The sequence below is a fragment of the Onychomys torridus genome, chromosome 13 (genome assembly GCF_903995425.1).
Source record: "Onychomys torridus chromosome 13, mOncTor1.1, whole genome shotgun sequence".
Lineage (NCBI taxonomy): Eukaryota > Metazoa > Chordata > Mammalia > Rodentia > Cricetidae > Onychomys > Onychomys torridus.
This window is the reverse complement of record NC_050455.1, coordinates 35,970,696-35,994,136: the sequence shown is the minus strand read 5'-3', so window position 1 is coordinate 35,994,136 and position 23,441 is coordinate 35,970,696. Positions and strand designations below refer to the sequence as shown.

At 41.3% G+C, this 23,441-nt stretch overlaps 1 protein-coding gene across 2 annotated transcripts in view; it reads right to left on the bottom strand.

Moving 5' to 3' along the window:
* Positions 1 to 5,985: 5,985 nt before the first annotated feature.
* The window catches only part of Commd10 (COMM domain containing 10), a 124,892-nt gene continuing 107,436 nt past the window's right edge, over positions 5,986 to 23,441 (bottom strand). For both annotated transcript variants that reach the window (XM_036205300.1, XM_036205299.1), the window contains 2 exons: positions 7,488 to 7,547; positions 5,986 to 6,796 (listed from right to left, as the gene is read on the bottom strand). In XM_036205300.1, the coding sequence (XP_036061193.1) occupies positions 6,758 to 6,796; positions 7,488 to 7,547 (99 nt within the window). In that variant the 3' untranslated portion in view covers positions 5,986 to 6,757. The remainder of the gene's footprint in view (positions 6,797 to 7,487; positions 7,548 to 23,441) is intronic.

The window sequence follows — 23,441 nt, the reverse complement described above, 5'->3', positions numbered from 1 at the left end:
GGCATTCTGCATGAGGTAGCGAAGTTTTGTAGATGATCGTTCTATGAGCAAGAAACAGATCCCTCTACAGGACACCACTCTGAAGGGCACACGCAGTCTTGGTTGCATAGGTGGAATGCTTACCCCAAATACTGAATAGCCTTGTGCCTGGCTTTCCTGCGTTCTGTATTATCTACAATTAAAAAAAAAATCTCTGATCAGGTAGCACATTTGTGATAACCTTGAACAATCCGAGCCACATGAGATCTGTTTTTCAAACTTTGTCACTGAATTGCCTGCAATCGGTGGGTCAAGTCTCCTTGTAGGGAGTGTACACAGGATGTGTCTGTTCCATGTCTTTAATCAAAATGCACTTTTCAGCAGGAAATTAAAGTCTTCTGGGCAATGAGCTCACAAACCCTCTTCATGTTGAACATACCTCTCAATAGAAGAATGTTGTTGATGTCTCTCTGGAGCACTTCATTTGACTCTGTCTTATAAATAACCTCAGAATTTGGTAGGAATGTAATTGTTTTCAGGGCTTGCAGCATCAGAACCCAGAAGCATGTCTAGGTCAACTTCATGACTGTCATAAATCTCTTCTGAGCAATGGGAGAACAAGCATTAGCCTTCTGGGTGGCAGAAATCTGGGTTTCAGCTGGTCATTAAGGTTTTACTCTCCATATGTACATGATGAATGAAGGGATCAGTGACTTTAAGAGAGCCTCCCCAGAAGGGGCTGTTCCCTCATGGAATCGCAGATGCACATGGCTCTCAGAGTCTGAAAACTACCCTTCTATGACATGAGGTCTACAATGATTTGGGTTGTTTTAAAAATTTAGATGGTATTGTGCAAATAAGGAGAGGCAGGGGGAGAAATACTGTCCATGCACTCCACTTCTCATTCAGCCTCCATTTCTCAAGCTCCATGATGTTTGAAGAGCTACTTACATCAGCATGCCATAGAGATGCTGGACTGCAGTGTGGACGGACCACATAGTCTGGGATTCATGAATCACTCTTCCTCTGGACATTTGGAAAATTACTGTGTTTCTCTGCCAAAGCATACCATACTCCTGCATGGTGTGTGTGTGTGTGTGTGTGTGTGTGTGTGTGTGTGTGTGTGTGTGTGTGTGTGTGTGTGAAGTTGGAGCATCCGGTGCGGAGGTGTTAGGGTATCTTTTTTCAAGAGCCTTTTGTCTAGAGGAGGCCTGGCTGAACCTGCAGAGAGAATCTGCACTGTGGGCTAGAAAGAAAGCATGAAAGAAAAGTAGGAATTTAGGTGGCATGAGAAAAGAGCTTGAGAAATCAAGGAAGCCATGCCTCATGGTAAATCCATATTTATGATAGAGGAGAAAAACTTCCTTACTGACTTTGCCTTAAACGATTCTGGTAAGATGAACTGTGCTCTCTGAAATTCAATTTCAAAAATAAATGCATATGTAATCTGTGCTTGTGAAAAAGTAAAAAATCAAAACACCAGTAAAAATAAATGCAATGATTGAATTTACTGTCTACTGCTTTCCTTCGTGGATTTCTTTGGAGAAAAAGATACTTTAAGAAATCGAATCCTTGGCCCGGTGGTAGTGGTGCACACCTTTGATCCTCTTGGAAGGCAGAGGCAGGCAGATCTGTGAGTTCGAGACCAGCCTGGCCTACAAAACAAGTTCCAGGACATGCAGGGCTACATAGAGAGACTGTCTCAAAAAACAGAAAATAAAACAAAAAAAAAAAAAAAAGAAAAGAAAGAAAAGAAGAAATTGAATCCTTTAAAAAATGACTCTCGGATTCTCATAAGCCACTGAAATGACTGAAATCTGGTCCTGCTAAGGGAAAGGTATCATATACTTGGTATTGTTCCTGTCTTGAAGACTAATCTACCATGACTATCTTCCTTATGGGTGTATAGACTGGTCCCCATACTTGTGCATTTCCTTATATTTACAATCTATTTCTTTTGAAATAGAAACTGGAAACGGTCCATTTTAAATAAGATAAAGCAAGCTAGCAACCAAGGTCACCTGAATCTGGACTATAAAGGTCGACACCTCATCCTCCAGAGACACAACAGTCTTAGGAGATTTCAAGGTTGCAGAGGAGGGGGAACAATGATGAAAATTTCTTCAGTTTTTTCAAAATTATAAATGCCATTAAGCTTTACTATAAAATTCAAATTAAAGTGTTTCTAATTTTAGTGTTAAATGAGGTCGGTCTATTCAGTAGACTATTTGCATAACTTTTAACCAAAAAAAAAAAAAATCAAAGTTTTAAGGAAGCAAAACTGACTGATCTGTAACTTAAAATTATAACACCCCAACTAGCTGACTAGCTTCTTACTAATGAGTCTGAACAAGTCAGAACTGCCTCACCTGTCCCTTTTTAGCAGTTGAAAGGAATTACACAAGACTTCCGGGGCAAATTCACAATGTCCACTCAGGTTTGCTCAGATTCCAGCCACACTTGGAGAGGAGGAAGAATATTCGGTCATAGGAACTCCAAGAGTTGATGCTGAAATTGTGGACTGCTGTCAGGTTTTGGTTTTCTCCTTTAGGTGTTCTATTCTTCTCTTTGACATTTATACAGTTTGCAGTATCTGCTGGAAACTTTCTGTCACTGTCAAATATATTTTAAACGACTGCCTAATTAGAAAGATGTTATCAAATTAGTGAAGCCATAGGCTAAATTACAGTTTACAGGCCTCATTTGACCCAAACAGAGTTGCTCAAGCATGTGTTCTTTTATAGCCATCTGCTGTGGGCACGTAGGCAGAAGTGAGCCATGGGAGGAGGCTGGGACCTGGGTTTCCTCCGCCTTACTGCTCCTTACCCCTGAAATATTACATCCTTGCCTGCTGACTTTCACAATCCGCCGGTGAGACTTAGCGTTATGGTTTGAAGTAGCATAGAAGATAGCATCCTGTTGGAGAACAATGTAAGTGACACTATGGAAACACTCACCGTATCCATCTTATAACTCCTTATGACTTCTATGAATGTCCCAGTTTAGGAGGCAGAATATAACGCAGGCATCTGCACACTTTTCCCCCCTACAGAGGACCATGTTTAGGCTTTGCACATTTTCTGGGAGTCTCTCTTATAACTACTCAACTTTGCTGTTGGTGCAAAAGTGTAGACATACACCACGCATGAATGGCACAGCTGTTGTTTTAGCTCTCCTTTGTACCATAACAAATTACCATGTATTAGAAGTTTAAAACAACACATTTTATCACAATTACCTGGGTCATGAGTCTAAGCACAGTTTAGCTGATCTGTTTAGAATCTCATAAAGCCCTATCAAGGTATCAGCTACACTATGTTACCTATTTCAAGGCTCTTCGAGAGCTTTGCAGACTTTCTTTCTGGCTGTAGGGCTGTGAGCCTCAGTTCTTGCTGGCTGCATTCTTAGTCACCTCTTGAGCTCACCCATGGTCTCTTACCATATGCCCCCAACCTGCATTCCAACAGACCCAGTTGTCTCTAGAGTAAGCTGGGCAGCTAGACCACTAATGGAGTTCCACTGAGAAAGACATGGTAAGCAGAGCCATGTACTGACCCCTGGTATAATGAACAATGTAGGGAAGATATTATAGAAGGCCAAACGAAATAAAAGTTATCATGTGCACTGTTTGCGTGGTCAAGGGAAACCCTCAGGCCCTGGTCCTTGCCTTGTACCATGTTTCCGCTGCACACACTAGGCTAGCTAGGCTGAGTTTCCAGGGATGCTCCTGTCTCTGTATCCCATCTCCCTCATAAGAACACTGAGATCACAGATGCTCGAATTCTATCTCTTGCTTTTATGTGTGTTCTGGAGACCTGAACTTAGGTTATCAGCCCTGAGCAACAGTGCATTTACCCCACTGAGCCATCTCCCCAGCCTGAGAGAAAGATTTCTTAAAGCCAGAAGGGCCATGTGGAAAGGTATTTGTAAAACAAACAAACAAAGACATGGTTTTATTCTGGTGCTATCATGTACATACCACAATAGTTTGATAATAGAAAAATTAAAAAAGGATTAGCTTAGCATTATGGCAGAAAAGATGGAGTTAGTTAGAACTTCAAATAAACTCAAAGAGAAAGACTTTCATAAAGCTGTTAGTAATTTTGACATTAATTCAAGCTCACCTGGAACCCTTTCAATAGAAAGCCTATTTTCTCAAGGGTTATAAAAATAACCTAACACTTTCATGTGATTGCAGGAATCAGAGTTAGAGGAAATGTTTAACACAATTATCTCACTTAATCCTCAAAACATTACTATTGTTTAGATTATTATTCCTATTAAGAAGCTAAGAGAAATGATCTTTAGCAAATTGCAATTTGTTTAATATATGCACAGGAAACATGAATTAGGATCTGGCTGAGGGGCCAGGTCATTACATTTTGTTTGATGTATAATGGGACCCTTTGAAGGATTTTAACAAGGAAATGGTATAATTAGTAGGATTACTGTTTAATTCTGTTTAATTAGCCCAGAATGAAGCCTGGGCTGAAGGCAAGCTGGGGTGGATGTAAAGATGGAGGTGGCTTGGACACACGTGAGAGACCTGGAAATACATTTGGAATGTATTTACGTCATAGACATGGCAGCACTTGGTGAGGGACCGACACCTGTCTAGTTCACAGACTGGGGCAGCTCCCTCGTCCACTGTCCAGTAACTCCAGCCACACAGATCTGTCGGCCCTTGAAATACACGAGTAACTCTTTTTTAACCTCTAGGGTGTTCGTTGCATGAAGCCGTCTGTCTGCAATGCTCTTCTAACTCCATTCTGTCATTCTGTCTTCTCCATCAGAACTCATCTCAAGTCTCACTCTCCCAGGACTCCCTCCTGAAACCCACCGACAGCCTCAGGTTTGGCTCCCTGTTGAAGTTTTCCTTAATAGACTCCAATTATACTTCTCTCTGCCTGTCGATTGACTGCATGCTTGTTTACTTTATTGACCCTTACATTCTTCTTCAAGTGGGCAGGGACTATGTTTGTTTTGCTCATCATGGTCAACATGGTGGCTATGTCTGCAGAGTTCTTGGCAGCATGTTATTCAGTGAATATGTATTATTAACAAAATAAATATCTGCCTTCAAGCCCCTTAGACTTACTGAGCTGCATACATTTGCTGATCTTAAAAAGACAAACAAACTTTTTTTCTCCACTCCTGGATTTACTAACACAACAGATTTCTACTAGGAAGCAGTGTTTCCTTCTTCAGCCCCTTGACGGACACGAACTATAATTCCCAGTGGAGACGAATGTTAAGGGTGAGGTGTACAGCAGGAAGAAAAAAGCTGACAGAAAGGCTTGGGGGGTGTGGATTCTTATTCACTGGGGGAGGGAGCAGAAACACTCAAATAACTGTTTGGGGAAACAATCTAGCAATATATATCACAAGTCTTGAAATAAATATGAAGACATTTAAGGTAATTGTCTCCCCAAGCTGCTTTGGTCATGGTGTTTTGTCACAGTGAGAGTAACCCTAAGATGTCATCTAAGGAAACAGAAAGTAAGAATGGCCCTAGAGGCCACAGAAAGCAGCACGCCATGTTACCTTGTAGCCCACGCTGGGCTATACTGCAGTGTAAGTGGGAACTGTAAAACCCTGAGGACCCATCAGCTGTGGATAACAGCTGTAACATTTGCTTTCGGCAACAACCCCAACTCCCAATTCTTCTAAGCAACAGCATTCTTGCATAAACAAGTACCGGGATGAGCAGTAAACAGTGAACACTGGCTGGCTGCAGATAGGTGAACCCTGTATTATCCAGAGGACCCGCACGTGAGAAATGTGCTTAACTCTAATTGTTTGGTTTGCTTAACTGCAGGACATTCTGAAATGGTATTCCTTCCTGTGAAGAGGGCTATGTCCGAGACTTCCCCTCCTTCCTCCGGAAACAAGGTAAGACATTTTGCTGATAAAAATTTCAAATGATTTTTTTTTTCCAGAAAATCATATATTTCTACATAACCATAGCTTAAAATGTTATAAAATAAAAATATTGTACACTTGAGATTAATTCTAAAGTATAAAATTTTTATTGACTGACACCAATGAACGTATCCACAGAAGGAGAACGCAAAAATAATTTCTGATTTAAAATGTCAGATTCCCATGTAGTCCTCATTACAGGTGTTTTCATTCACCATCTGAATCTGTCTCCACACTGTGCAGCACACTGTTATTAACTTGTAGAAATATACATAAACCTAGATGATCAGTAAATCATTAAAGTCAGAAGAATCCAAGTGGGCAGAGCAAGAGGGTCACATTGGAATGAACTCATAACAGTACTGGCGCCATTTTAGATTTCCTTCCTGTATCATACCTCAAGCAAGAATAAAGTTGTAAGACAAATGCTAAAACACTGGATGGCCTGGGGCTGCTTCTCTAATTAAGAAATGTAATTATAAGTTTCCATATTCTGTTAGGGCACACGTCATACCTGCCGCCTACAGACCTTCACTGATCCACGAAAACAAGACTGAGGCAAAGTGATGACGCAGCATTGTGACAGAGAAAGCAATACGGCATTCTCTTTTGATTTCCTTCAGGGGGTTCCTCAATAATTGTTCTTGGCTCTTGGGAGGAGAGCCGGTATTTTAGGAACCCCGGTGCTCTTATTATGATTTCCCTTCACTGATATGTGTTTAAGATGTGATAAGTCATATTATCGGAAGAATAAAGTCACCGAGTCCTCCTGAAAGCATACGTGGGCAGTTAGTTTCTCTTCAAGGCAAAAGGACGAGCTGGCAGGAATGTGATGGCGAAGCCAGTCTTGAGAACATCATGTAAGGGAATCCAGCTGTGCTTGTATGGTCTCAAGCTATTATAAAGACAGAAAGAAAGACAGCACATTAGTGATGGGAACAAATGGTAGCGAGTCTTTGGAAACATGCAAGCCCACGGGAGCAAGGGCAGCAGGAACCCACACTGAACCCACACGCGGGCATAACGGTAACGCACGGGCGGCTTTCCTCTACATAAAGACGTCAGGGTTTAGCCTTATCCTTTCACTTTTCACATTTATGGAGGAGGAAGACTTCTCCTCACCATTTCTTAGTAAATTAACATCACACAATAGTTTGGTAGTTAATGAAATGCATTTTCCTGGGGTACAAAAATCAGTATTTGAAGGAAAAATGGTATATAAATAAGAGATAAACCACCAAAGCCTGGCAGCTTCTTTCTACCCATGGGCCCAGGCACTGACGTACTTCAGGTGATCTACATCTAGGGACCAGTGGCTACAGGGGGCACACAGTGTCCTGCTCGGTTTTACAGAGAGCACCAATTCTATCTCTGTAATGAGTTAAAACCATCTCATTTCCTTTCTGACTTAGTCCTCTGATTCTCTTTCTCTTGGCTCTGCATAGGAAGCTTCTGTGAGATACAAGGTATCTATCTGTAGGAGCTTAAAGAACTTGGCTGTATAATAAGGCATCAACAAAAAAAATTATAAAACCAAGAAGTGTTAGGAAATGGCTACATATGAGAAAACATTTAAAAACACAGACCTTGCTGTAGAAATCAAACAGCTCTTTGTGACTGAATTCCACTAGAACCTTCTCCAGGTTCTGTAAAGAGAAACAAAGGGGGAAATAATTCAGTTGTAGGAAATTTACATTTCATTTTCCTCTCTCCAGCTAGCCTAGGATTATGGGATTCCTAGAATTCAGAGTCACTTGGTAACATTCCACCCGAGTGAAAGGTTTCAATTCTACAGGGACATCTCTCTTTAAGTTGACTCCACAAAGGTTAATAAAATATATGCTAGAGAGAGAACAATTTAATTATCTTTTTTTTTTTCCAAGACAGAGATAATACATGAGATTATATTTCATCTTTCTCAGCAGTCCATTTAAAAATCTAGTAAATACCATTATGCAGACACTGGAGGCGGCGTATCTGATTGAACTCACCCAGCCATTAATGTCTCACATGGGCACAGCCTATGCCTCCAAGCACTGCCCTGGCAGTTACCATCTTAATGTGCTAAGACTGTGACCTTCCTTAATGTACAGACACAGCAAAAGCTAACAGTTTACACGACAGTTTCAAGGCCAGGGCTTAGTCGTCTTCGATTCATCTCCTGTGCTTTGGTGAAACCATTCTGGGTGCTGCCAACGAACACTGTGTTTGTATCTCCAGTGATCTAGTGAAGTGGATCCCAAGCGATGCAACTGTAACCTAGACAGCTGAAGCACCAACCCACAACATAGCTGAGTACTGCCAAGATGGGGTTGACTCTAGCCAAGGTTCCCCTGAAGCAGTGAAAACAATGGCGGGCGGGATGCTAAGAGTCTGCCACCCATGCTGATCCCTCTGCTTTTCTCACAGGACACAGCGTAAGCATCGGGACTGAAGAGGTGGGAAGCTGCTGTACACAGGTATTAATTATAGTACTTAACCGTGGTCAATTTCACAGTATCAACTCAATTCTTAGCTTCCATGTTGTCTTGTGAAAAATCTCTTTGGATGGTTTCCATTTTTGTAACAAAACCAAAATTTTCACACCAGGTTATCTCCAGCGAACTCTTAGGTCGATGTTGCTGTGTTCAGAAACAGTCCCCGCCCCCCTCTTCAGGAAGCCTAAGCCTGCAGGGCCAACTTGCGCAATTCTTCATTTTCTCTCTTACACACTTAAGCCTTGGCCAATAAGAAGCCTATCACCTGTGTAGGCGGATCCTTTAGGAATGGTGTAAATTACGAAGGTCAGGAAATGTATCAGAAAAATTATTCAGCTAATTGGCACACATTATTAAATATGCAAAAGTCTAACCAGCAAGAGCTATGGATACAATTATATTCTCTCTGAAGTTAGAAGGGGGTTTAGCCTCTCAGTTCCACGCCAAAAGCTATGAGGAAATAAGAGGGGAAAAATTATGTAAATAGTTTATTTGCATAACCCTAACCCCGGCACTAAGCTAGGCTGTATTTTGCTTTGCCGCGTATCAAGGTGGCGTTTCCGGGAACGTTACACCGAGAGAAGGGACAACGAGCCATGCTTGTTCGAACAATCACAGCCACTGTGCAGTGGGGGCGGGCTAGGCAATCTGAAGCCCCCTTCCTCCGCAGAGGCACGGAACAAACAAACAAAAACAGACCAGAAGATGTCTGTCTGTAAGACCCTAGACACATCGGTGCGTACCACTGGAATAGCTATTACTGCTATTACTGAAACAACAATAACAATAACAACAAACCCCCCAAAACCGGGAATGACAAGTGAAGGTATGCGGAGAAACTGGAACCTTGCATACCAGTAGTGAGATTATATAGTACAAGTGCCACAGATAGAACCCGGCACACCAGTGGTGAGGTTATAAAGTGGTACAAATGCCATAGCTGGAACCCTGCACACCAGTGGTGAGGTTATAAAGTAGTACAAATGCCACAGAAAAGTCTGGGCTGGAGAGAGAAGGCTCAGCAGTTAAGAGCATTTGCTGCTCTTCCAGAGGACCTGAGCTTGGCTCCCAGCACCCACTTCGGGTGATTCACAACTGCCTGTAACTCAAGTGCCAGTAGACAATGGCGTCTCTCGGCCTCCAAGGGTATCTGCACTCACGTGCACACCTCCCCTGCAAATACCTAATTGGAAATAAAAACCTTAAAAAGACCGAGGTTCTTCAAAAATTCAAGCTAGAAGCTGGAGAGACGGCCCAGCTGTTCTGAGTGACATTGCCCTCAGAGGACCCGAGTTCAGTCCCTTATACAATGGAGATTACCAAGGGTTGGGGGTAGGTAGTGCTTTCCTTATAAATATATGTAGAGAGATTCAGATGTGCAGGTGAAAAAGATCTGGCTGTCATTTTAACAAGAACATGTGGAACAATTCCAACTGTGTATTCAAAGTGGTTAAGATGGTATATTTTATGTCCTATTTAAAATAAAAACAAATTAGGAATGTGAGTGTTTTGCCTGCCTGTATGTCTGTGTACCATGTGCATGTCTGGTGTCCTTGGAGGCCAGCAGAGGGTGTCTGATCTCCTGGAACTAGAGTTGCAGACAGTTGTTAGATGCCTGGTGACTGCTGGGAAGAAAAGCAAGTTCTCTGGAGGAACTGTCAGTGCTCTATTGCTCAGCCATCTTTCTAGCCTTGTCTTTAAAAACAAACAAACAAAAAACCCCAAAACCAATTTAAACGTAAGTACATAAAATTTTACTGTCTTGCTTTACTGAAACGTTTGGACATAGACATAAAGACATGAAAAGATTGATACCTGAAGTAAAATTTGCAGAGAGCCTGCTGCTGTTCCCGGGCTATCTCCCGGCATGCATTGCCACTTCCCTTCTTTTACAGTGGCTTAGAGGAGACCACGGAGAATATGGAACTGGCAAATTTTATGTCTCTGGTGACATGCTGGTTTGTAGAGAAGTAAGAATCTGGCTTAGATGTCTAGGCTGGCCTGGGGAGTTCCCCACACTGTCATGTTTGGACGTTAAATTAGTCTCCTTTCCCAGACATCATGGAAGTACCAAGTAAGGACAACAGAACATAGTTTTGCTAAGCTTGGGGGCTTTAGTGACTTTCAAATGCAGCCACCCACTTGTCCTCCATTGTCACCCTTGCTGCAGTTTGAATGATCAAAAGCTTTCCTGTGGGCCTGGAGAGATGGCTCAGAGGTTAAGAACACTGGCTATTCTTCCAGAAGTCCTGAGTTCAATTCTCAGCAACCACACGGTGGCTCACAACCATCTGTAACGAAACCTGGTGCCTTCTTATGGCATGCAGGCATACATGTAGGCAGAACACTGTATATATAACAAATAAATAAATCTTTAAAAAAAAAAAAGCTTTCCTGTTCCCACTATATCTCTGGGAGAAAAATGTGCTCCGAGATGACTAGAAAGCTCAGGCTTATTTATCATACCAGAACAGACCAGGTTCTCTTTTCTCTGTTTACAGAATGTATGGAAGGTTCTGTCCATGAAGGAAGAAGTTATCAAACAGCATCTCTCCACTTTAACAGCCATACAATTGGCGGCTCTCCTGATCCAACCCCGAAGAAAGAAAAGCACTTATGTTCAAGGAGAACTCAAGAGTTAGAATTTTGGGGGTGCTGCTCTTTGGGGTAACTGGATGCCTACCATCTTTTCCTCTACTTTATATTCTTTTGAATTGAGTCAACTCAAGGTTCACTAGCATCTCTGCTGAGAGAGAAGGGGAAAATGTTGAAACTAAACTTTGTCATCTCACCACGGTCAAGTGTAACGGGGGGGGGGGGGGGGGGGGGAGTAGAAATGCCCAGCTAAAGCAGCTTCATGGCTGAAACCAGACAAGCGGATTCCCATCTTCATCCTGTCTACCACTGTCAGCAGAGAGTGAATGGCTATCTCATTACCACAGGAGAGCAGAGAGCAGCCTTCTTGGATGCACTGACCCAATAGCAGCTCAGAGTTGTTGAACCCACAGCATAGGCAGCAGGCACACAGGCATACGTATAGAGACATGGTGGAGTCCTACATTCCCTGTGCACCAGCTCTCCCACCATATCAACTCAAGCTCTGTGATGGGCTGAACAGAGAACATGAATTAGCCCCCCGCTCCCCCCATAGGCCTATGAGTTAAGGCTTGGACCCCAGCTGGTGGTCCAACTTAGTGAACAGTAGAACTTTGTGGCAGCAGAAGAAGCAGACTTCAAGGAGCTTCTATCTTGTCCTGAGGCCTTCTTGTCCCTTTCTGAATTGCTCTGTAATGACACAAGCAACCTCTACCAAAACTCCTTAGCCTGAGACTCAGAGCAACCTTGGACTGACATTATTTGAAATTAGGAATGAGGGCTGGAGAGATGACTCAGTGGTTAAGCACACTGGCTGCTCTTCCAGAGGTCCTGAGTTCAATTCCTAGCAACCACATGGAAGCTCACAACCATCGCTAGTGGGATCTGATACCCTCTTCTGGTATAAAGTCAATAGAGCACTCATATACATTAAATAAATAAATATTTTAAAAAGTTAGGAATGAAATAAATATTTCCCCCTCTAAGTTGTATTTCTAAGGTATTCTGTTATATAAACAAGAGCAAACAAGAAACAAAATTAAAATCTAGACTAATAGCCATAAAAAGCTAATGTAGGCCCTACTGTCTCCTTTGGAGATTAAAATAAAAATCTTTTTTTTTTCCCTCTATGTATCCCTGGCCATTCTGGAACTCACTCTGTAGACCAGGCTGGTCTCAAACTGATAGATCTACCTGCCTCTTCCTCACAAGCGCTGGGATTAAAGGTGTGTGCCACCACTGCCCAGCAAAAATCTAATTCTTAAAAGCAATGGGAATCACTGAAGACTTCAGATGTGTGAGTGACACAATTCTATTTACAGTAGTCAAAAACTCAACTTGCCTTCCTTTGAAAACCGATTAGAACTTGCCAACCTGGCTGTGGACAAAGTAGCCATGAGGCTACCTATTTAGTTCAGGTAAGAAATGATGACTCCATCTAATGTCTGCAGTGACAGAGAAAAGTGAAACCAAAACGAGCCACTGCTTAGAGGTAGAGGAAATAGCCCCCATGACCATCTATCTGGTCAGGAGGTCGCAGAGGGATAGAAAGATGCAGAATGGCTGCCGGTTTGCTGGAAAGGGACATTGGAGGGACAGACCTGAAATGAGCAACACAAAGACTGGTTCAGGAGGTGGATCCAATGTACACTTCGAGACAAGGCTCAGGAAGGCAGAGATCACCCAGAAAATACCTAAGTAAGTCTGGAAAAGACAACCAGGTAAGGGAAACAAACTCGAGAGTCACTGACACCAGCCAAGACTGCCCGGGAAAAGAACGCAGTACAAGAAACGGAGGTGCCCAGGCTTGGGATTTAGGGCAAGTAGTCCTGGATAAATGCCAAGTAGCCCCAGCTTTACATGTCCTCCATACGCGCTTATTTAGAAGTGTGCAGTGGCTATTTATCACATTACTAAATGAATCAGGAAGTTAGTATACAAACAGAAAAATTGGGTGGCTTGTTCTGAAATATGCCTTCCACCTTCCATTTTCCGGTACAATCCACTGATGTCACTAACTGTTAACTAGACAGATGGAGACTAAAAGATGCCCTCTCTCACTCTCCTGCCTTCTACATGTAAGATTACAGCTAGAAATCCACTCAGGAAATTCATTATTTCTATTGTCTGAGCTAATCTTAGGTGTCAATATACCAAACCTAGACGTTTTTGTATTTGATATGAAAATATGGCAAAGTAAAAATGAAAGAAAATGGGTATTCTGCCAACGTCTTGAGAAAGATCACTTTTCTATTCCTCTTCATTTTCAATTTGTAAGCTTATCCGGCAAAACTTGGATAATGTTGCACGTACCCATTAATAAATTCCCATGGAAATAGAATGTAGTAAGCTCTTCAGAGCGATCTGACTGATGAAAGATGACACTAAAAATATCTTCTGTTTTCCCATTAGTGAGGAACACAAATACATTTTGAAAAGAGAAATGCACCAATTTTGTTACAAGTTATCTAAGCAGAAATAATAAAAATATCCCAGATAGGAATTAAAATTTATATTGCTCAGCTTTCAAATCTAAATTGAATATCAAAATTAGAAATGCTACAATTATCCTTTCAAGGAGAGCCACAACGGCAGAATACTCCTGCAAGGGAAAGGCTACCAGCTCTTGTTCAGTTGGACCTAAAACACTCTGCTTGGTCTCTGGAGAGGCTTTCTTTTCGGGCGAGGAGCCTAGGCAGAGCACGTTAATAACATTCCATCCTACCGAATGAGTGCATTGAACAAACACCATTAGGCATCATTCAGTTAGTAAATATCTCTGTGGATTATATAGCTACAACTATATGTAACTAGAGATGATAATTCTAAATATATTCCAGCATATTTACAATTAGTTGTTCACTGTCTTTATTAAGTATTATTATTCAAAAATGATTGATACAATGTCAGCTCTTAAAGACCAAATAAGCTACGACCTCTATCTATATGTAGAAGCTACTGGCCATTTCTCACCCACAGTGTCTGATCATTCAAAGAGACTGAGCCACACGTGTGTTATTGATATGAGGCAGCTCCATCTCCCAAAACTTTTGTTTGTTTGTTTTATGACTTAAGGATGCTAAAAAGTATATCTGCATCAGCAAATGAGGCCTCTGAACTGAGGTAGTTAAATACAAAACTGTCAGTTAGAAAGTACTGTGAAGAAACCTGCTCCATAAAGACAAGAGGATGTTCACAAATGGCAGAGAGAGGGCCAGTCACCATTCTTGCTCTGTGTCACTGAGATGGTTGCAGACTTTGATTTGAACGTCAAGATGGTTCACAGGTGAGAAATCCCCTTCCCATGAATATGCACAATCATTCCCACTTAACACAGAAACACTTACAAACTAAGATGAGGTAAAATAGCCAATAAATGTAGGTCTTGAGGTGTCTAGCTATCTTAAGTTAAAAGAAATATAATGTAAGGCTAAAGGTTTCAATTTCCCAAAAGCATGCTGAAAAATTAATGAACTGTCTTAACTTTGATAATAAAAACAAAACAAATAGAGCAAAAACAACCTCTGTGAAATTTTCACAAAAGCTATCATCACCAAGTTTAGAACTTGAATTTCAAACAATGGAATACAAGTGTTATCTCAATGAACATACAAAATCCAGAACAGTGCAATAGAAATGATCACCTTTACAGGGCATGGAGCTAACTTTTGTTATTTCCTCCAAGCCCTGAGACTCCGAAGTCTCTGGAAAATACTGCCCACTCCAGCAATTACCCAAATCTCATGGACATGACCCTGCTCTATGAAGAGGCGTTCTGAGAACCTGAGACTATGTCAGAGCTGATGAAAATTTAAAAGGACATCTGCCACCAGTGGAGGCAAGCCACAGACAGCATCTGCCAAGGTTGAATCAACCAGATAATAACTTTGTTTTTAATCTTTAAAAAGTATATTTTAGAAAAATGCTTATCTGCTTTAGAACACAATAGTATACAACCTGCAAAAGCAAATTCCAAGCTCATTAGTGTGGCATTCACCAAAATTTGGCCCATGTTTCTTAAAGACTCAAATTCTGGCGTTATCTTGCATGCAGATGGATGGGGCATCAAGGAGAGCACTGAGAGTGTTTCACACACTGTCCTCCGGATCTCAGCTCCTGCTACTGCTGTTCTAGGAGGATCCCAACTGAATGCACAGACACACATGTGCACACACTCTTGCACACAGCTCAGCTGATACCAAATCCTCCTCCTCTGAAAGCACACTGAACACAGAGTCTATCAGAGAGTGGAGTCTGTGTAAAGGACGACAATATTTTTCTATTCAGGTACAGTACTTGACTCTACTTAGAAAACATAAGACCTAATAACATAATTATCAAACTGCAACTATTGATTCTCCATAAATTTGAAAAAAAAAAAGGGGGGGGAGGGCTCTCACCTCAAGCTGGTTAAAGCAGAAAACCTGGCATTTCACACTACTTAGCTGAAAAGACAATGTAGTAGTCTGGCTGCCAACATCATAACAAACCATTTGGGCTGAAAATCTTTAAGTAACACAAAAGTTGTAGAACAGTGTACATTTCACTGCATTTAACTGGATCAATTAATCCTGGCCGTTTGACCCGTGACCTGCATACACTCTTCACTCTGGCTAGAAGAGGTTTTCTTCTTACACAGACACAACAATGTGTGGCAGACCCATCAGAAAGAGTTCTCTTCTGTAAGGCGGGCTGTGCACTGCACATATACTCGGAGCCAATCAAAAATGTATCCCATGCAGTATTCATTAACTGTAATGCATTATGTGTGTACCGATATATCATTATGATATTAGGCTTTGGTGTGGATACATTTAGCTAGGGTTGCTGAATCTAATCAGCAAGATGAGAGGTTTTGAATAACATTACTCGAAGTTCTTTAAACAGAAGCAGTTTAGAATGGAGCTTTTTCTGTATTAAATACTATAGGCGATGCTTTATGTTTTCTGGAAAATGGAAATTATTATAATCAGAAGCACTTTTGCTAAAACATTACCATTTGGAATAGCCGTATTACTTCCCAGAATGCTTTAGTACCCCGGCCGAGGGTCTCTGGGTAAACAACAATCACTAAGTTAGACTCATGCTGTTTCTAGAACGCAGCGTAAAAGACTTGGACTTCAACAGCCAAATTTTGGGAGCCATTGTCTTCTTAAAATCAGTATTGACAAGAATCTGTGTGATACACTGGCACTTTCCAGAGCTACATTATATTTGTCCTAAATTAAATGACTGACCACAGTCAACAGTGTACAAAAAATATAAAGGTATATGCCAGCTCCTTCCTTCTCTCCCACCTCTCTGCCCAATTCCTTTTTTATTTCCTTTTCAGTGTCTCCTGGGGTATCAGGCTGGCTGAGCTCATCTCTCAGAATCTACAGTCAAGAGTCACTATGTCCAACTGATTTAATTCTTCAAAACAATTTGTGCTGTTAAGTCCATTTGAAGAAAGAGGACCAATGCGTCCCTCTACATCTCACATCCAGTCACCATTTACACTTACCTGCTCAGGAGATGCTTCATCAGGATGAAAAGATATGCTCAGCATCGCTTTGGTTATGAAATGGACTTAGTCACCTGTGAAAGCTGACAGTCCACCATTGACTACAGTGTTACCGGAAGTACTAATCACACCCAATACCTAGGAACCCAGTTTCCTAAAGACAGTCAAGGATAAAACACTATTTGATAGAATGTGGGAGTAACTCAAAGCAGCCACTGTCCAGAGGACACTTTAGCCTGTAACAGCACTGTTCTGAACATGCAGTGGCCATAACTGAAATCGCTTTCCCCTCCCCGTTAGAGCCTTGTGAACTGTAACTGTGAACTTGACTGTAATTGTAAAGTTATCCTGGAGTCAACTGAACTAATGATGCATATTCTACAAAAGTAAGTGCTTTTAACTAGTTAGTACATTTCTAATCCTCAGCCAAGAGCTCATGACCAGTATTATCATTTTATGTTTAAACTATTAGTCTGTGGCAGCTGCTGTGAATTCAACACAGGCAACACCATTATATAATCCAATCTGTACTATGATACTCGAGACAAAGATGGGACACATGTTTTACAGGGGGAAAATAACATTGGAGAATTCGACTTACTTTTTTAATAGCAGTTTTATAGAAATTCTCATATGCCATTCAGTTCATTCATTTAAAGTGAGTAATTCAGCCCCAAGGCTGCACTCTCACAGTTAATTCTAGAAATTCTCATCACCTCTAAAGCAGTCCAGGACCTCTAGCCACTACCTGCTAACACTCAGTAATTACTCTGCCCCCCTCTAAGCCTTGGACAGCCAGTAATCTAGTTTACTGGTTTGCCTGCCTGAAAAAAATATGAAAATTTAACATAATCATGTTTAAGTGACAGTTTGTGACTAGCTTCATCTTGTGTTTCTAAGATTTATCCACTTAGTATGTAACACTAAGCATAAAAAGTATGGTCCAATTAAAGCAACTAAAATTGTTGGGATTGGATTTTATAACTCAGATTTAACAAGTCATGTATGACACAAACATATACCTAAACACAGTACATAACAAACAATGCCGACATAATTTGATGTTTTTGATAATTAAAATAAAATATAGCACATAAGCATGATTCACAAACACATTTTATTTATCTTAAAGAATAATGTTAAGAATTATTTTCTTCTCCTCCTGGAAACCTGTTTCATATTTCAGATTCTCTTGAAATGCTATCTCCTCTGTGAAACCTTGTTTGATTCTTCCCAACTCCCACCACCCTGGACATGTGCTGTGCTTCTCTCATACAGTGGGATTTCTGTTAGTTCCTGCCATGATGTACTACTGTGATGACGTTTTCATATCATGCAGGAAGCTTCTTGACATCAAGGGCAGTGCCATATAGATTTTCAGTATCTAGTAATACAGAACACGAACATTGTAGGTTAACCCCCACCCCCATACACATTGGGGATTTATCTGTAAAACCAACTTTTCCTCTGAAAACCAGGATTCAATCAAGCTAGGGCAGAGTTCCACCAGTCTAAGCACAGGATTATGTGTATATACATTAACATAGCTCAGAGCAAATCAGGCCAACTGTAGCATTAATCATAATGACCAAAGTCTACCATCTGTAAAACACCTATATACACTATGACCTTTTTACTTTATTCATGTATTCAACTTCCTGATTACATATTTCCTTTAACCCTGCAAGTCAAACTCATTAGATACATTCTGATGCATTGATGACTTGTATAAAATATTGTGGCTTGGGAGTTTCAGAGTAATTTCATTTTTCAACATATATTTATAAGCAACATGCTAAGGTGTTGGGGCTAGAGCAATGATCAATACATATAGCTTTTGCTTTACTTGAACTTAAAAGTCCAAGAGAGATAAACAGAAAGAACAAACTAACTTGAATGCTATAACAGTCAAGGTACTGTGGAGTCAACAGAAGGTTCATAATAGAAATGATAGGTAATCTAAGATCAGAAAGATAAAGTCTTGAACAGGGCAAGATAGGGAGACCACACAAGGAAGAAGTGGATGAACGTGATAATAATGGAACCAGAGGTAACGGAGGTCTGAACTAGGGTAGCTGTAGTTGAAAATGAAAAGAAACACATGCATTTCAGAGGCATTTAAGAAATAAGATCTGAAAACTCAATGCTTCTTTCCATGAGAAATGTGTGAGATACAAGGTGTTAGGAATGAAAGACAAGCATCAGGCTTGGGAAAACGATGAGCAGGGCCAGTCACTGAGATAAGATGAGGGTGAAGGAAGAGGTCTTGGGTTGTCTTAGTTAGGTTTCTATTGCTTTGATGAAACCATCACCAAAAAAAAAAAAAACCAAAAACAAAAAACAAGTTGGGGAGGAGAAGGTATATTTGGCTTATAGTTCCACATCACTGTTTATCATTGAAGGAAGTCAGGACAGGAACTCAAACAGCAGGGACCTGGAGGCCGGAGCTGATGTGAAGCCATGGAGGGGTGCTGCTTACTGGCTTGCTCATCATGGCTAGCTCAGCCTGCTTGCTTGCTTGCTTGCTTGCTTCCTTCCTCCCTTCCTCCCTTCCTCCCTTCCTAAGAATTATTTGTTTATTGTCTATACACAGTGTTCTACTTGCTTGCATGTACCTGAACACCAGAAGAGGGCACCAGATCTTATTACAGATGGTTGTGAGCCACCATGTGGTTACTGGGAATCGAACTCGGGACCTCTGGAAGAGCAGCCATTGCTCCTAACCTCCGAACCATCTCTCAAGCCCCCTTGGCCTGCTTTCTTATAGCACCCAGGACCTTCAGCCCACAATGTGCTGGGCCCTCCTCCATCAATCACTAATTAAGAAAATGACCTACAGGCCAGCTACAGCCCAATCTTATGGAGGCATTTTCTTAATTGAGGTTCCTTCCTCTCTGAAGACTTTAGCTTGTGTCAAGTTGACATAAAACTATCCATTACAGGGATGAAACAGAGTAGGAACTATGATATCAGTTTAATACATATTGATTTGGAAGTATCTTTGGATAATCAAGTAGAAAAAAAAAGCCCAGCAAGCTATTAAATACATGAACTTATTAAGGTTAGAGACTTGGGGAGTAGATAAACTTCAAGGCCTAAGGACAGGGAGCAGTTAAGCATTCTAGCTAAAGGACTACAGGGTATTTCCCAAGGATAATACATGGAGAAAATCAAGAATAAATACTGAAGTCACACCAACCAGGAAGGGAACGCCTCGAGGGGTGGATGGAAACCAGAAAAGTACTATCACAGCTCCTGCAGAGTTATGAGAGCTATGATAAGGGTCACAACAGCTCCCAGTAACCCAACTGAGACGAGGAGTGTCCATTTTTATTCTAGAGTCAACAAGGGGGATGTTACTGACAGCAAGAGTGTTTGGGAGCATGGCGGAGAGAAGCCAAGCCCAGTATTCCCAGAGGGCAATATGGAGCAAGGTCTTGCAGTGACCAGGAGCTGGTCCACTACAACCCAGGTGCCACATCAGAAAGGCTATTACTTTACTAAAATGAAGGCTTCCTGGGACACAGGGGCACACTGTCTATGGCTGCTTCTTTATTACAGTCACAGAACTGGGCATTCGGCAAGCCTGACCTATTTATGATCTGGCTTTTAATGCAAGTTTGCTAATCACTTTTGCCACAAATGTCTTAAATTATTAGTTCTATTTACCAAGTGACCTAACAAGCACTGGCCTTCCTCACTGCATTCACGCTGCCTGTTAAAAGGACACGTTGCTTGTATGTCAAAGAGTAAGTGAGATCTGAATGAACGGCGTAATTGCTCATTTCAAACTTGAAATGTCAGCTCTTCACTGTCATCTGACACATCTCTGGTTTATAGGAAAGGCCGATGACAGTTTCAGAGGCTTGGGACAAACAGAACCCACCACCCAGCAGCTCATATTTATATAAATTTCATAAATGTCAGTAATGACTCACATAAACTTCATGAATGAACGCAATTTTAATGTTGACATGTTAAAAAAGACATGTTAAGAAAGTGTGTTCCCAAGGTTTTTTTTTTCCCCTCTCTCTTTTTAACAGCTTATTAGTAATAGGGCTTCGGAGCTTTTTTTCCAAACCACTAGTGGTTAGGTCCAAGTATTTTATTTCATGTATTCACATGACGTCAACAGAAATGTATCTGAGTATGGGTTTAGGAACTTCAGTTTCTCTAAAGGAAGAAGCCAGAGGTGGCTGGGAAACATTCCGGCCAGCTGTTCTCCTGCTTATTCCATGTGGCCCTGCTGGAATGACTCATGACGTAACAAAGCCTTCCATTTGGTTTAATGTTTTGTATCTGTTGCTGATTAGAGAGGCTAAGTGCCCTTTGCGTTCAGTCATTAATATTAATGAATTTCGTGACCCAGGCCAACTTAGAAAAACAAACTTTAAACTACCCTGCTAAGAAGTTCTCAGTAATAATTTGGAAGTCAAAACTGCCTGTGAGAGCACTGGAAAATAAACACAGGCATTTCCTACCTGGACGTGGGGAAATGACAAAATGCTAAGAGCATTTATCCAACACATCGCTTTGTGAATGTGGGTCACATATGGCTCCTTCGCAATCACAGACTAATGGAAGAGGGAACTGAGACAGAATAGTCCCCCAAAGGCTTGAGGACAATGTAAATAGAAGTTAATTCTGGCTGGAGTGTAGCTCAGTTGGTAAAGTGTTTGCTAAGCCATGTACAGCCTGGGATTGAAAGCCCAGAACAGGGGGAACAACGAAGAAGATAAACCAACACTCTTCATCTCTCCCAAAAAATCTAGGCAAAACCTGTTCAGTTCCAAAGTGGTAAGAAGTGATTTTTATTTGTAAATTAGCTCAGAGTTAACAAATATAAAACTGTAAGATTTCTGGGATATAGTCTAATAGTTGTGAAAAAATATGTGTGCCATGTAGTTGGAGGAAAAGTCAAAAGTTTTGTAAAAACAGAATGCTTGCACAGGTGTCTGAGGGCATTCTATAAATATGATCAGGATATCAGGATTACTTTTTGTTTGTTTGTTTTTTGAGACAAGGTCTCTCCATGTAGTCCCGGCTGACCTGGAACTTACAGAGATCCTCCTGCCTCTGTCTCCTGAGTGCTGGTATTAAAGGTATGCACCACTATACCTTGCCAAAACTGCTTTTTTAAATAGTATTGTTTTTGGAGGGGAAAAAGGCCAATATGCAGAATACTCTACTCTAAGCAAAAACTTAGAGAGTTAGCCTCTTTTCTCATGTAATGTTTCAGGTTAAAATCCCAACTAGCTAGTTTTTAACTTCTCATGAGCACAGACCAGCAAAAAAAGTCAAGATTTATTAGTGCTTTAAAAATATTCATAAATAAATGTCTGAAATGGACTGAGTCTATAAAATTCATTTCAGTGGTGACTGAATCCAGAAATTAAGCTATAGTATTTGTTAGTATTCTGACTCGTCCCTTGGGGCCACCCTGCATCCTGACATAAAGAAAAACCCTCCCCTTCCTCTCTCTTTCCTGCTCTCTTTCTTCTCTCCATCTTCCCTATTTTCTCTTTGTCTCTTTACTATAATGAACCATTTCTGCATGGATGCAGTGTCTGGGTGTGAATGTTCACCAGCCATCCTGCTGCCATGCCTGCATGGCATGGGTAGCCGGCCAGCCCGTCGCTGTATCTGCCCACCATGCCAGCATGTTCCCCTGTACATGCGGGACACCCTCGGGGTCCCCCCCCACATAATTCATAACAGTATTAATATTAACAGCATCTTAGAACCCTTTTCAACACAAGAAAACAAGATGAAATGTCAACTGCCCTGAATTCAGGCTTTAACAGAGACTTCAGGATATAACTTTCTCAAAGTGGGCTGTATGACTGTATGACATTTTTTTTTCATAGTATAAATTTACCTCAAACATCAGATAATATCTCCAATCGCAAGAATCAACCATATTTTACATTTAGATGACATATAGTTTTTAGGGAGCTTACAATATTCTGCAAGATCTACCAAAAATGACCTCTCTCTCCCTGAACCTCCAGCCCAGAAACATATATGAAGCAAGGTAAGTGACAAGTTAGCCATAGGGCACTGTGTGTAAGCCTGTCTTTAAAGGACATGACAGTGCTGTCTCTATATAAAAACACACAGAGCTCAGAACTGCACACACTTATTCTAAAATTAAGCCTGGCCTTGTCCTTTCTCTGGTTTGGAATTAACAGTTTCTTGGACTCTGATAAGCGAGATAAGAGAAGAGTTGTGAAAAGTAAAGTCTTTGCATGCTGAGTGCTATTCTGAAGGTCACAATAATGTCGGGTGCTGTGAAATGAAACATCAGATTACAGACCTTACCAGATGAACTTCCCCTAAACAGTCGTTTTGGTAGTTATTACGGAGAATGACCTAGTATATCACATAGAACCACTGCTCTATACAGATATTCAGAATTTGACCTCAAGTATATTAGGGTAAATTTGTAGAAGAAACCCTTTTTTGCTCTCTGAGCAGCTCATCTCGTACTTCCTTCACCAGAAGTCCTCTCAGGAGAACACAGATCTGTGCAGGGAAACCCGGGCAGGCCTCACACACAAGACCACACTGGAGTCAAGCAGGGTTTTATCTTGAATTAGGTGCACATTGTGGATAAAGCCCAGTTCTCTTAATTCTTTCCAGGAAGTGTGATGTCCTCTAATTCAAATACATCTTTTTATTTTTTCAAGACAGGGTTTCTCTGTATAGCTTTGGAGACTGTCCTTGAACTCACTTTGTGGACCAGGCTGGCCTCGAACTCACAGAGATCTGCCTGCCTCTGCCTCCCAAGTGCTGGGTGTATACAGTATTCTGCCTGCATGTATCCCTGCAGGCCAGAAGAGGGCACCAGATCTCATTTCAGATGGTTGTTAGCCACCATGTGGTTGCTGGAAATTGAACTCAGGACCTCTGGAAGAACAGCCAGTGCTCTTAACAGCTGAACCATCTCTCCAGTCCCAAATACA